Source organism: Marmota flaviventris, chromosome 7, assembly GCF_047511675.1.
Source record: "Marmota flaviventris isolate mMarFla1 chromosome 7, mMarFla1.hap1, whole genome shotgun sequence".
Taxonomy (NCBI): Eukaryota; Metazoa; Chordata; class Mammalia; order Rodentia; family Sciuridae; genus Marmota; species Marmota flaviventris.
The window spans coordinates 84,646,084-84,661,611 of NC_092504.1; the positions used below are offsets into that span (position 1 = coordinate 84,646,084).

Below are 15,528 nucleotides of genomic sequence, written 5' to 3' on the forward strand. Positions count from 1 at the left end.
ATCTTGAGTGCCATTAGTACAATGGATGTTTATGTTTATGTAGAGTTTCTAGTGACCTGGCAAAATACTTGCGGTGTTTTTGCTGAAAAGAAAAGTAGGATATAAAGATGTATGTACATAATTATTCAAACATAAGAAAAAGCATTGAAAGTAGAATGAAATGTGTCAAATTACTCTTGTAAAAGAAAAATAAAGGGGCCGGAGTTGTGGCTCAGTGGTGAAGTGCTCGCCTAGCATGTGCAAGGCTTGGGTTCATCCTCAACACCACATAAAAATAAATAAATAAAATAAAGGTATTTTGTTCAACTACAACTAAAAAATAAATATTTTTAAAAAAAGAAAAAGAAAGAGGTTGTCTCTGAGAAATGAAATTATGGGTAGATCTTTTTTCTGCTTCCTTTTTATTCTTTCCAAATTTCCAAAGGCAAGTATTGCCTTTTTTTCATTAGTGATAAATAGCTGTGTTGTCTTTCCTTACTGTAACAAAATACCTGAGATAGTCCACTTAAAAAGAGGAAAACTTCATTTTGGCTCATGCTTTCAGAGGTATCAGTCCATGATCCATTGGTCATGGAGCACAAGCCCCTATTGTTTGGGGCTCATAGCAGTACGGTATATCATGGCAAGAGCACATTTATCTTGTGGTGGCTGGGAAGCAAAAGTGAGGAAGAAGCAGTGCTGGAGTCTTAATATATTCTTCAAGACCACACCTCTAGTAGCCTAACTTCCTTCCACTAGGCCCCACCTCCTAAAGGTTCTACCACATCCCGGAAGTACCCTGGGATTGGAACTAAGCCTCAACACATGGGCCTAGGGGAGACATTATATATTATAGCACTAGGCAAATATAAAATATGGAAGAGAGCAAATGGAAGAACTAAGTTAAATCAGGTGCTGATTCTTATAAATTAAATGTTTATGTATATACAAACACATGTGTATACATTTATATATATATATATAAATATATATAAAAATTATATATATATATATATATATATATATATATATATATATATATATATATAAATCTCCAATTCTTTAACAAGACCAAATAAAATATATATACTTGGAATAAAAGAAACAGTTTTTTTTTTTAAAAAATGGAGTTTAGAAGAATACTTTTTGTCATCAGACACAGTTATTAAACAATTGTTTTTAACTCTCTACCATAGAACCTTTTCTTCTATTTTTTTTGCTATTGTAACCTTGTTAGACTCATCTGATTCTCCAAATAATAATCATATTATTTTTAAAAATAACAACAATGCAAAAAAAAAAAAAACACTTTAGTAATAGCATTCCCCTGAGGAATGGTTTAAAAAAAAATGTGCTTTGTCATTGTTTTTTATTCAGACACAGAGGACAATTGTAGCCAGGCAAAAGTAGAGTATTATCTGTATTCTCAGACCCTTTAAAGTGGGGTATTAAAAGTAACACAGTGCCTAGGGATCACATTGGTTCACTAATTCCTTTGCTCATAGAGGCTTTGGGTCCCATTTTGTACTTTTAGGCCTAGAGATAGTCTAACAGCACTTCCATTTGGTAGATTTTGGATGTATTGATAAAGCTCTGTCAACTGGTCCATAGAACACCTGCTCATAACACATACACACACATCAAATGGCAGCTTTGTGAATCTTTTCTAAATGCAGAAGAGATAGATGATTGATTGATTGTTGGATAGATGAGTGAAGAGAGAAAAAATAGATTAACAGATTTACAACTATATTACAACTATAGTTTTCCCCAAATTAATTAGTTTTCTTCTGAAGGTTGTGTAAAAATATTCATCAAAATATAGTGATTCCCAGATGATCTTAGAAATGATGTCAAGTAGTAAGAATTTTGGTTCACTGATATTGACAACCCAAACTCCTATTTATAGAGGGAAATAATAGCTTCTGGCAGAATAGATTCCTGTTACCATAGGAACACTATTCTTTTTTTTTTTTCTCCTCACATTTTTTATCGGTGCATAATAGCTGTTCATACTAATGGGACTTACATATTTCTACATGCACAGAATACACAATAAAACAACATAATTTGGCCAATTTCACTTCCCAGAATTTCCCCCAGGAACACTGTTGTTAATAGAAAGAGATTTTAAATATATGACGGGAGCTTAAAAGACACTTGCCCCACAGGCAACCTCAGACAGAATTTATAAACTCAGCATCGCCCCTGACCTTTTTGCGACTTTCCTTACCGCACAGGGTAATTGCTGTGATCTCCTACCTTGCCGCACATTCTATGAAGAGTACTGCACTTTGAAGAACCATAGTTTGACTTATAAAAATTGTTTTTCTATTGAATAATTAAGAAATTTAGGTAGGGATGTAGCTCAGGGATAGAGTACCAAAAAAAATAAAAAACTTAAAGAAATTTTGCTGGCCACAGTAGCACACACTTCTGCTACTCAGGAGGTTAAGGCAGGAGGATCTCAAGTTCAGGGCCAGCTTGGATAACTTAGTAAGACCTTGTCTCCAAATAAAATTCACAAAAATAAAAGAAAGTTTGAGGAGGTAGCTCAGTAGTATTGTACCCCTGGGTTTAACCCCCAGTTCTGGGGAAAAAAAATTTTAATGAAAAAATACAGAAGAAATCTATTATGTGTATTTTAACCTCCTATTTATTATCTTTTGAAAGTAAACTTTAAACTTAAACTCAGTTAAGTCTTGAGGACATGCCAAGAAGCATAGGATGTGATACCTTTAAGTCAATTATGATATAGATTTTTCATGTGAATATAGAAGGTGTGATTCATCAAAATATTGTTCCAAAATATTTAATTTTAGAACCAAAGCTGCTTTTATAGGGCTTGGTGTATGTTTAGACTTGAACTATAAAATATGGAAAACATTTAAAGAACAATAAGAGTTAGAACAAATGGATAATTCACTTTGGAAACAAAGAAGTAGACATTCTTAAAAGGAAACACTTCTATTTAAATCAGTTAATTAGTTTTCCCCAATTATAGCTCTCTACAAAGTTTCTTTTTGAACTTTATTCATCAGCCCACCCTACCAAGGTCTATGCTAGAAATTTCATATTTTTAGTGGCTTTCAGAGGCTCTCTTCTTCTCTGATTGATAACTAAGAATGTTTTGCACATAGAAGAACAGAACATATCAGCACATTTATCGATTGACTATTTTTATTATTTTTTTTTTTCCTACAGAAAAATCTGTGACCCGGGTCTTACTGCCTTTGAACCTGAAGCTTTGGGTAACTTAGTGGAAGGGATGGATTTTCACCGATTCTACTTTGAAAATGGTACATTTACTCCAAATTCAACAACGTGCTTTTTCCAACTTCTCTGCGAATTTCTCCCAAATTTGCAAACTCTTTGTCTCTTTTCTGCAATAAGAAACGCTTTGTTCAGCATCATTTTACAAGCATTTTGTGTTCGAAACTGAAAATAATGTTTATATATACATTCACACTGTATATATACACATAAGGAGAGACAGACAGAGAGACAGACAAACTTAAAAGGTTTATGGTGTTTTGAAAAACATCTGCCTTTGGATAAAAGGCTTTGTGGGCGGGGGAGGGGGGTGGTCGTGGTGGTGGTGGCAGTGGGGATACAACCAAGGGCAAGCCCTCTACCACTGAGCTACATCCCCAGCCCTGGATAAAAGATAATTTTGATGGAATGCACCCATTAAGTCCAAGGGAATGTATAATATAAACTGCATAATGTTATTAAGAAAAGTATTATTTCAAGGTTTTTAAAACTGTTTGTGTAAGAAAAATTTTAAAAACCACAGCACACAGAATGTTCTACAGAGAAGAATTCTGTGAAGCATATTTGGTGCTTATTTTCAAAATTTTAGTGGTCTCAGATAAAACAGACACATTTCAGAGAAAATGACAGAAGTTTCTCCTATAGAAATACCTCAGGCCATCAAAAAATGAGTAAACCAGGAATTCCCTTTTTCTTCTTTCCCTTACTCCTAATGTTATTAGAAGTTATATTTTCATGATGCCTGCAGTGAACTCATTGTTTTTGCAGTGAGATCTTGTTGATTTAAAAAGAAATTATAGTAATGATTAGGATAATTAAGCTCACTTTCAGTAATTATAAACATTGATAAAAATGCTGGCCTTGACGTGGATTTTTAACATGTATTATGAATTGCTTTTACTTATATGCACCATGTATTTGCACACTAGGTGACAAATTCACCTGATCAAAGCTTTAGTAAATGTTCTCATATTCTCTAAGTTCTAGTGCTCTGATTGACAGCATATCATATTTCCTCTATCTGACTCTTAATCAACATCATCTCATCAGCAGTAAAAAGAATCCATTAACCTATTAATATTTTAACTTATTTCAGCGTGACACTGCCTTTTTTATGTGACAGTAGTATTTTGAGTAATATACATAGTATTTTCTGAGAATGAGAAGCAGGTTTCAGTTCAAACTGTTCTAGTGATCAAAGAGAAATACCATCAATAAGTAATGTGTACTAAGTCCTCATGTCTCCTGGTAACTGAGTAAGTAGAATAGGTAGTTACTATTAAAACACTAGAGATGGGAGCCTCATGAGCACTACTTAGTCAAAAGAAAGATGGTTAGAACCTATTTGGCCAACACCAAATTGTGGATTTTCACTTAATAATCACAGATAGGTTATCATGGACTGGACTGCACTACATGGAGGAGTCACAGGATGTGATACAGAAACAAATTCATGCTGTGACCAGCCTTTCTTGGAGACAGTGGTCTCTGGGCTTGATATTTGCTGTTTTCTTGTCTGTGTTTGTTACCAAAAACACACTCCACTACAAGCTATCCTGTGAACTACCCCAGCAGGTCATTCATTGAGATGACAGCTGCTGCTCAGAGCACCTGCGCCTGGCCTTCTCCACTTCTATTCCTATTATGTCTTCTGTTTCTAATCATTTCCCATTACAAATAAATACACTATAGCTTTTTCTCCCAATCAATCAAAATTTCTAAAATAGCATGTAAATGGTCTATAAAGGGTATCAAAGAAAAAACTGTTTTCCCTTTTGTTCTTTTCTCTTATCCTTTATACTTTAGACAGCACCCATCATCAGATTAGTGCAAATAGCCAGATTAATTAATTAATTAACTAAGGAGTTAATAAGTAGCATTTCATCTATTAGTATCAACTGGAGTTATTACTGGTTTTGGTTCACTTTACATAGACACTAATTGCTTTCTTATCATGTTGTTCTTTTTCAGCTTTGTCCAAAAGCAATAAACCAATCCACACTATTATCCTAAATCCTCATGTCCATCTGGTCGGGGACGATGCTGCCTGCATAGCATACATTAGGCTCACACAGTATATGGATGGCAGTGGAATGCCAAAGACAATGCAGTCAGAAGAGACCCGCGTGTGGCACCGCAGGGATGGAAAGTGGCAGAATGTTCATTTTCATCGCTCGGGGTCACCAACAGTACCCATCAAGTAAATATTTCCAGGCTGTCAGCTTCTTTGTTACTATACCTATGGTCAGCTCCTTCTACTTATTCCACTGTTAATAGCATGGCATATGTTATTTAATGCTAGTGGTTGATCACATTGGTGGAAATAAAGGCCTTCCTTGGGAGAGTCTACAATTCTCTGGGACAGTCAATCAGATGAGCCAATAAAACTTGCCATAAAGCAGTACACCATAGTTTTTGACAGGAATTAGAAACTATACTGTCACTATCTACTGATTTATTATATGGTTAAATCAGAAGGATTCATGTAATAAGGCAAAATATTTGTGACTTCATTTTCACAATTGGCCGAGGAAGGTGATGTAGAAGGAAAGCATAGAGCAGGGTTTGTAAAATGGCCCGTGAACTATAAGAAGCTTCACTTCCTAGATTACCCCCTAGGGCTCATTGACTGACATTAGAAAACTTATAAATCAATTTTACCAAGCAAATATCAAGTATTGCAGTGCTTTCTCACCTCACTGCTCTACCTCAAATGTTGTATTTGACTACCAGTCAATAATCACATCTCTGAGGTGTTTCACCTGTGCCAGGTACAATGTGAGATAAAGGCCTTTGCCCCTCAAGGAACATACATTCTAGTTCAGAAAGTAACTAACTGAAATAAATAAAAATAAATAAAAATTATTTATTTTTATAAATAAATAAAATTCTGCAATCAAGTTTATAATCAACTGAAGAGTAAAGTAGAATGAGGAACCCAAAGAGCACACTGCTGTTAACACTTCGCATATAAAATAGAATCTTAGACAAGGGTTAAATGACAAGTGTTACTGGAAACATAGAAACATAAAAAGATCAAAGGGAAGATAGTCCTAACTAAGGGAGCATCATGAAGAAAAGTAATGTCAGGATTTGGGCTAATATGGTAGCCAGTTATGGGTGAGGAAGATTGGCTTCAACTGGATTAAAGGACATATGGAGGAAAAGAGGTTTACATGGGCCAAGTAGGACAAGATGATCAGTAAGGGAGCTTAGATGGAAGAGATATTTATTTAGTCCACTGCTGATCTCTTTAAATTCTCTCCCCACATCACCTGTTGGTAGTTGAGGGTGTGGAATGGGAAGTCAAGTCCATACAAACAGCCACTCAACTCACTCCAGAGAATCCATCATGATATCTTAGTTTGCTATATACCACAGTGGTTTTCAGCGGCCTTCTGTATAGCCTCAATAATTATATCACTGTTGGATTTTGCAAAAAAAAAAAGGGGGGGGGGGGGTATGGTCAATAAAGACAAAAAAAAAATACCTTAAAAGCAATAGGTTGAAATTCCAAAAACGATAGTTATATCATCAAGATAAAGGCACTAAAGGAATATGAAGATAATGAAAACAACTATTTTTGTGTTTGTGTGGTTTTTTTTACCCCAAAGAGGTACAACAAAAATTGCCAGTTAACATAGAAGGGAATTCCATTTGTGTGGTAGCAGGGGCTGGGTTTTTCTGCAATTCCCTGAAGTGTTGATGGGATAGAGCCTATTTAAGAAAACTTCCTTTTATGCCAGGTGGCTTAAATGGGGCTTCTCTTAATAGGCCACCATGTATTCCAAATGGGAAAGAAAACTTCTCAGGAGGCACCTCTTTGTGGCAAAACATCTAAGGCCTGAAAACCATTCACATATGGGTCTTGTAAGTAGCATCCTGCTCCGGGATACTTTGCAATTGGAGCTAATCTCAGAAAGGCTGCATGGCTGATTTTCTTTCCTGGAGGATATTTGTTCTGCATTATATTCCATGAAACACATACAAGGTCTTTAAAAATCCATAGCAGTGTTGCATGAACTCCTATGTCTAACATCCACTTTAGAATATAACCCTTAATTTTAAAGGTAATACATGCTGAGAAGGACCTTTTTCCTGTAGTTGTTGGATTGTGTTATTTTAGAATCCTGGAGTTCTCAGACCAACAGTCAGTTATGTTGGAGTCAATTCAGACAACTCTCAATTATCCAGACTAATTTTTATTCACCTTTAGAATCCTTTGGTGATTTACTATTTTCTAGAAGTTGCAATTGCTGTAAGCAGTTGGCTGAGGTTAATATGTAAATTAGTTTGCTGTGCCTGACTGAGCATGATGGTACTTGATCCTCCTGAGAACAGGCCACAAGTGGAAATCAAGCTGAAATTTAAAAGGTACAAAGTAAGGTATTCCACAGGATAACTGAAAGTTAAATTCATGCCTATGTTGTTGTTTTTAAAAATGTGTTTCTGACACTTGGATTAGGATCCAGATAAGTGTGGTGCTGTTGTTAATATTTTCCCCACTCGAAAACTGGACCTTATAAGAACTTCTAAGAAATAGTGCTCTCAGTGGTTGCTTTAAAGAATGAAATAAAAATAATCATTTTTTTTCCATTCTAGTGGCTATATTCCTTGTTAAATTCATTTCAAAGTTTAATTTCTCAAGGAGTCTTAGAATAATGAAAAACCTAAAGATGAACTTGAACTTCTGATCTCTTCCAACCAAACAATAATATTAATTTATTAAATTTGTCTAGTAAATATGAATACTCAAAATACATATTTATATTTAATAATTTGATGTCTATGACCCTGTCTCTATTTCTAGCTTAGCTTTGTGTGAAAAAAAAAAAAAAAAACAGATAATACTGAGTCATTTTGTATTCTTCCTTACTTTTTTTAATATTGTGTATTTTAATCTTATAACGATTTTAAGCAAATATCTCTTATATGCAGTGTTTTTAATCTGATCTTTAACTGAATTATAAAATTGTGGCCTAGGCACATCTGTGGCAAAGCAATTTGATGAAGCAACGTAACTTATGTCTTCTTCCGTTTTTCTCCTTTCAGCTAATTATCAACGTGCCACTTCTGCATTCTTTGTTCTCAAAGCACCGGATGGTAACCCTGGGCCGTCCTCTCCTCCTCTTCATGCATGTTTCTGAGTGCATGAAGTTGTGAAGGTCCTACATGTCATGCATACGTGATGCATCATCTATCATATATTCCTTCCTGTACATTGTTTACACTTCAACGATGGGGATGTTCCATGCAAACTGAAATTACTGTTGACAACCAATAGGGGGAGGTCAGACAAAAAAAAAAAATCCCAGGATATTCCAAGTACAACTATTCATCTAGTTTCTCTGTTTATGCCAAGATTTAATGTAACAGACTTAAAAAATTATTGTTCTCTGAATGACAGTTTGTAAGAGAAATGTAAATTTTTTAGAACTCTGTTTTGGCTTGTTTGTTTTTTTAAAAAGGCAAAAATATATATATCTATATCTATAAATATATATATACTTTCAGTTTCTGGGTGTGATCCTGGTTGAAATGGGTGATTTTTCACTGAAAGCTTTGCTGTTGAACAATTAAAGTGGGTTGATATGTGGGCAAAAAAAAAAAAAAAAAAAGATCACATATGCATGTAGAAGCAAGAATCAGTTGGTTAACTGCCATCTAAAGCCATGATGTATTTAGTCAAAGTGTAAACTGGAAAAATTCACATCACGTATGAGTTTGATCATTTTAGAACCTACACTGTTCTAGTGGATTTGCTGAATTGATTTTTGTTTTCCTTTCTCAAATCTGTCCTCTGTTCTCTTCATTTTATCCCATTTCTTTGTTACTTTTGTATGCTTCCTTTTTTATTATTCTTTTGTTCTCATTCTTTTTCCTTCTTTTCTCTTGTGGATAGCAGTGTGTCAGAATAAAAGTGAAATTTGCAGAACGATGGTAAAATAAAAACTGAGGTATTTTGGAGGGAGCTGAACCAGCACTTTTGGTCATCTTCTGGGCCCACAGAACTTAAAAATAATTGAATAAAAATAAAGTTTAAATAAAGCTTAAGCTCTATTTGGACTTAAATATCCCAACTATGTGGGATGTATTGGAATTGTTGAAACTTAGACACCAAGTAAGTCTCTGTAAACTACAGTGTACCCTACTAATTGGGATGGATGCCAGGAAAATAGCAAGCTGAGAGTGGATTAGGTTTTTGTGCAAAAGCACTCGTTTCCACCTTGTGAAAGTGTAGGGCCCCTCCTGCCTCACCATTAGCTAGCGTTCTAAAGTTAGAGAGCTTAGGGATGTTTCCACTCTCATAAGCATTTTGAACTTGATCTTTGCAACTTGTGCTTTTTTAGCTTTTCTCTTGAGTCAGAATATCATTCTCCCCCTCCAAGGAGTTAGGATTTTCCAGTTTAAAATAAAAAGCAAAGGGAAATGTCCCGGTTTTCTTTGTGCTTCTCACTTCTCCTTTGTTGATTCAATTCCTGTGAGGTTTTTTCTCGTCCCTGAAATACTTTCTAGTGCATGGAATCTCCATCAGCGTTATTTTAACCATAGTTACAGTCCTCAGAAGCCTATTTTTTAAAGCAGAAGGAAAACAACAAAAAAACAACCCTCCCTCTTTTCTCTCATTTCACCTTTCTGTGTTGATTACTAATAACCTTACATATTGTTGCTAGTGGACGTATGGTAGATGGGTTGAAGCTTTTCTGATAATTATTACACAATTTAAAACAACATATATTTAAAATAAATATATACATTAAATGTATTGAGCCATGTTAACCTGCCAATGAGATCTGTGAAAAAATAATGGCCTCATTTTTCCCTTTTTAATTTCTTTGACCTTTTTTGTGAAGCGGCTATACGTGGCATACATGTATTTAAAAAAAAAAAAAGTAGGTGTAGATTGGTTTTTTTTACACTTTTAACTTAGCATGTGGTGTTGAAGTATTACCGTAGATCAAGTTTGTCTTCCGCACTAAGATGTGAGGAAATTGTGATTTGTTCTCTCCACCACAATTGAATTACACATTTATTATCTTCTATCATTTTGAAACACTGCAGTTTACCATGGGACACTGTATATATTTCTTGCCATAATGGTAAATGACTGATTGATATATTTAAGAGTTAATAAATTTGTGATTTCTGCTGACAATGTGTCCATCTTTCTTTCTTGAAGGATTGTCTTTATGCATGCGTGGTGTTGGCCAGTGTCAAAGGCGACGTGTCCTACTATGGTATTCGTTTAGTACATCACACCTTGCACTCGGTGATAATGGCAAGTTAATTTTCTCTGTGCACAAAACAATGATCTTTCCAGGGAAATTTTGCTGAGAAAATAGTGAACAGCTAAGGATCCTAAAAGCTTCTAGACCTGTGCCCTCTGATTCATCCTTTCATCCAGGTGCTAAGAGGTTCCTTTGCTCCCTCAAATCTGGCTAAAGACCACTGGTATCATCTCCAGTACATAGGCAAGCACCCCAGCCCCTGCTGCTTAGCACTTTGAACATGAGTAGACAGAAGAACTCAACTTATTTCTAATTGCTAAAGACACCACATACCACACACACATTTCTCTCACATCTATTTGTGTTTCTTACCTAGAATATTGTCCCCTGAGTGATAAACATGATTCTTCCTCATTCCTTAGAGATCTGTTGGAAGTGTCATCTCCTTCAGCAGATCTCCAGTAGCGCTGTGGGCTTGCTTTCTCTCTTACATAGCAGCTTGTGTTTACCACTCCTGCTAACCACATTGTTTCTAAAATATACTTTGATTTGTGTCTCTTGTGCTGGAGTATAATGTCTACATGGACAAGATCTGTGTGTCACATCCCAGGGCAAGGAAGGGATGTCATTAATAGTCACTGAACTAAGGCCACACCCCAATGGAACCCCAGAACCACAATGGAACTCTTATCAGATAGGCCTAGATTTAATGTTGGACTCTGTCATGACTGTCTTGATACCCTGAGCAATTGTTTCCCTCTGAAGAAACTTTTATTTCCATATTCATAAAATGAATATACTACTAATTTGATAAACATACTAACTTAATAAGGATATTCTGAGCATTAGAAAGAATGGGTACAGGGTACCTAGAATGCAATGTGGTAGGAATTAAATGGTAGCAGTTTATAACTGTTCTGATTACTAATATGACTATTCCTACTGTTATTGTTCTCCCCTACTCAGGGGGATACACGTCTCTTGCTTTGCTATGGCTGCTCTTTTATATAGGTGTACAGCTATTGGTAATCAAATGTCTCTCAAAAGTCATATTCAAATGTCTCTGCAGGAAGATGAGAGAGAACAAGGTAATCATCCAGCTGAAAGCAAAAAGATGAAATGGAGAAAAACAATATATTCTAGGAAACCATTTGAGGAATTTTAAGTTACTGAAATTTGGTATATGTAAATAAAAGAATTATATATAATGTAAGGGACGAACTTAGAAGATACAAATTTTGAATGATTTCATTAAATAAAATTCTACTACTTCAATGAACAGTTCATGTTTTTGTGGTCTCCTTTGTCATATGGTAAAAAGTGAGAGTATTTAGAAAGATTGTCATAAGGATCAGTGTAGCTGGCCATGTGTCCATGACCTGAACAGTAAGCCATCCTAAGCCACCATGGCCTAGAACAATAGCACCAAGTATTTACAGCATTCCTGGTTTTTAGTCAGACAAGACCAGTGCTCCAAAGTGAGCAGGAATATTTATTCTCTACAGACTGAGAAGGAGAAATTGGTAAGAGATTAGCATAATTTTACACCAGGAACAGTGGCATTTTAAGGGCTTCTGCTACTTTAGAACAAAAATAAAAAATTTTTGATTTGTCAGTAAAAAAGTTTTTTTATATTAAAAAAAAAATGAGTTGCCATTGGGTGCAGCAGCGCACACCTGTAATCCCAGCTATTCAGGAGGCTGAGATAGGAGGAGGATTGCATGTTTGAGGCCAATCTAAGTAATTTAGCAAGACCCTGTCTCAAAATAAAAAATGAAAAGGGCTGAAGATATGGATCATTGGTAAAGCACCTCTGGGTTTAATGCCCAGGACCACAAAAATAAATATATCATATATAAATACATAAATAATTAAGTACAAGTTGTCAACATTTTTTAAATTGGATTTTTTCTTTTTTTTATTGTTGGTTGTTCAAAACATTACATAGTTCTTGATATATCATATTTCACACTTTGATTCAAGTGGGTTATGAACTCCCATTTTTATCCCATATACAGATTGCAGAATCACATCAGTTACACATCCATTGATTTACATATTGCCATACTAGTGTCTGTTGTATTCTGCTGCCTTTCCTATCCTCTACTATCCCCCCTCCCCTCCCCTCTTCTCTCTCTACCCCCTCTACTGTCATTCATTTCTCCCCCTTGTATTATTTTTCCCTTTCCCCTCACTTCCTCTTGTATGTAATTTTGTATAACCCTGAGGGTCTCCTTCCATTTCCATGCAATTTCCCTTCTCTCTCCCTTTCCCTCCCACCTCTCATCCCTGTTTAATGTTAATCTTCTTCTCATGCTCTTCGTCCCTACTCTGTTCTTAGTTACTCTCCTTATATCAAAGAAGACATTTGGCATTTGTTTTTAGGGATTGGCTAGCTTCACTTAGCATAATCTGCTCTAATGCCATCCATTTCCCTGCAAATTCTATGATTTTGTCATTTTTTAATGCAGAGTAATACTCCATTGTGTATAAATGACACATTTTTTTTTATCCATTCGTCTGTTGAAGGGCATCTAGGTTGGTTCCATAGTCTTGCTATTGTGAATTGTGCTGCTATGAACATCGATGTAGCAGTGTCCCTGTAGCATGCTCTTTTTAGGTCTTTAGGGAATAGACCAAGAAGGGGAATAGCTGGATCAAATGGTGGCTCCATTCCCAGCTTTCCAAGAAATCTCCATACTGCTTTCCAAATTGGCTGCACCAATTTGCAGTCCCACCAGCAATGTACAAGTGTACCCTTTTCCCCACATCCTCGCCAGCACTTGTTGTTGTTTGACTTCATAATGGCTGCCAATCTTACTGGAGTGAGATGGTATCTTAGGGTGGTTTTGATTTGCATTTCTCTGACTGCTAGAGATGGTGAGCATTTTTTCGTGTACTTGTTGATTGATTGTATGTCCTCTTCTGATAAGTGTCTGTTCAGGTCCTTGGCCCATTTGTTGATTGGGTTATTTGTTATCTTATTGTTTAATTTTTTGAGTTCTTTGTATACTCTGGATATTAGGGCTCTATCTGAAGTGTGAGGAGTAAAGATTTGTTCCCAGGGTGTAGGCTCCCTATTTATCTCTCTTATTGTTTCTTTTGCTGAGAAAAAACTTTTTAGTTTGAGTAAGTCCCATTTGTTGATTCTAGTTAACTCTTGTGCTATGGGTGTCCTATTGAGGAATTTGGAGCCCGACCCCACAGTATGTAGATCGTAGCCAACTTTTTCTTCTATCAGATGCCGTGTCTCTGATTTGATATCAAGCTCCTTGATCCATTTTGAGTTAACTTTTGTGCATGGCAAGAGAAAGGGATTCAGTTTCATTTTGTTGCATATGGATTTCCAGTTTTCCCAGCACCATTTGTTGAAGATACTATCCTTCCTCCATTGCATGCTTTTAGCCCCTTTATCAAATATAAGATAGTTGTAGTTTTGTGGATTGGTTTCTGTGTCCTCTATTCTGTACCATTGGTCCACCCGCCTGTTTTGGTACCAGTACCATGCTGTTTTTGTTACTATTGCTCTGTAGTATAGTTTGAAGTCTGGTATCGCTATACCACCTGACTCACACTTCCTGCTTAGCATTGTTTTTGCTATTCTGGGTCTTTTATTTTTCCATATGAATTTCATGGTTGCTTTCTCTATTTCTACAAGAAATGCCGTTGGGATTTTGATTGGCATTGCATTAAACCTATAGAGAACTTTTGGTAATATCGCCATTTTGATGATGTTAGTTCTGCCTATCCATGAACAGGGTATATTTTTCCATCTTCTAAGATCTTCTTCTATTTCTCTCTTTAGGGTTCTGTAGTTTTCATTGTATAAGTCTTTCACCTCTTTTGTTAGGTTGATTCCCAAGTATTTTATTTTTTAAATATTTATTTTTTGTTGTAGTTGGACACAATTCCTTTATTTTATTTATTTTTATGTGGTGCCGAGGATCGAACCCAGGGCCTTGCACCTGCCAGGCAAGTGTCCTACCACTGAGCCACAATGCCAGCCCCTCAATTGGATACTTTACATAAGCCATGATTTCTGGCTTAATTTGAAAAGCTACAATACTACCGCACACTCCCAGAGCTCACTACAGCAATAGCCAGAAAACCTGACACCTTTTTTAGGAGTAGCAGGTACTCACTCACTGCCCCCTCAACACACACACACACACACACACACACAAAAAAAAAAAAAAAAAAAAAAACTGCCATCTTCTTTTTAAGTCTCTGCATCTAAAATACCTGAAATTATTTTGACTTTATTTTATCAAGAAAATTGAGGTCCACAAAAAAATAGACCCAAAGCACCTATCTTTTCTGAAATGCTATTTATTTTCTGTAATTACTATTAATTATTTATTACTGAGGTGATTATTTATGAAAGGAAGATTAGCTGCTATTTTACTATAAAATGAGTTTCTTTCGTCCTACTCGCCAAGTCTTGCCTAGGCCTAGCCAAGAACTATTGGACAATTTTTATGGCTGGATTTATATTCTGGCACTCCAGAACAAATTGTGAAATATTTATACAAATCCTAGCAATTTTCTATCTGCAGCCAAGTGTTTAGAAAGTCTTCTGGGGATACATACAGGCCATTAGGTCTGACTCAACCGCCAACACCAAGTCTGGGCTTAATCTCAGTTAGCTCTTTACAAGGCTATTAGGACCCCACTTCCTTTCTCCTTGGACTTTCTCCCTTGCTTGGAAACCCATAACCATGATTTTTATCCACTTGTCTGCCTGGGCCATGCTCATACTCCTATGGCTGCATACAACTGGAAGAAAGCACATAATCATGCTGACAAGTGGCTGTGTATGTTCACGGTCATAAGTCCTTAAGGCTTCCCAGAATTCATGTTGCCTTCTTCTACTCTCTGCCAACTATTTCAGACTTTATTTACTTTCCTTCTACCTCCAGCACTTCTGCCCCATCCTGAATCAGGGAAGGACCTTTCTTCCTACTTCTCTGCAAAAATACGAAGCAATCTACATCTCTGTCTATACACTCTGCCCTCTTCCCCGTTCATGTGGATAAATAAGTCATGC

The 15,528-nt window shown here is 36.0% G+C and overlaps 1 protein-coding gene across 11 annotated transcripts in view; it reads left to right on the forward strand.

Moving 5' to 3' along the window:
* Camk2d (calcium/calmodulin dependent protein kinase II delta) overlaps positions 1-10,408 on the forward strand; it is a 312,829-nt gene extending 302,421 nt beyond the window's left edge. For 7 of the 11 annotated variants that reach the window (XM_071614450.1, XM_071614444.1, XM_027935392.3 and 4 more), the window contains 4 exons: positions 3,184-3,278; positions 5,224-5,452; positions 7,027-7,122; positions 8,305-10,408. In XM_071614450.1, the coding sequence (XP_071470551.1) occupies positions 3,184-3,278; positions 5,224-5,452; positions 7,027-7,093 (391 nt within the window). In that variant the 3' untranslated portion in view covers positions 7,094-7,122; positions 8,305-10,408. Of the gene's footprint in view, positions 1-3,183; positions 3,279-5,223; positions 5,497-7,026; positions 7,123-8,304 lie in introns of all 11 variants that reach the window. The other 4 variants (XM_071614446.1, XM_027935396.3, XM_027935398.3 and 1 more) reach the window with 2 other exon arrangements.
* Positions 10,409-15,528: the final 5,120 nt, after the last annotated feature.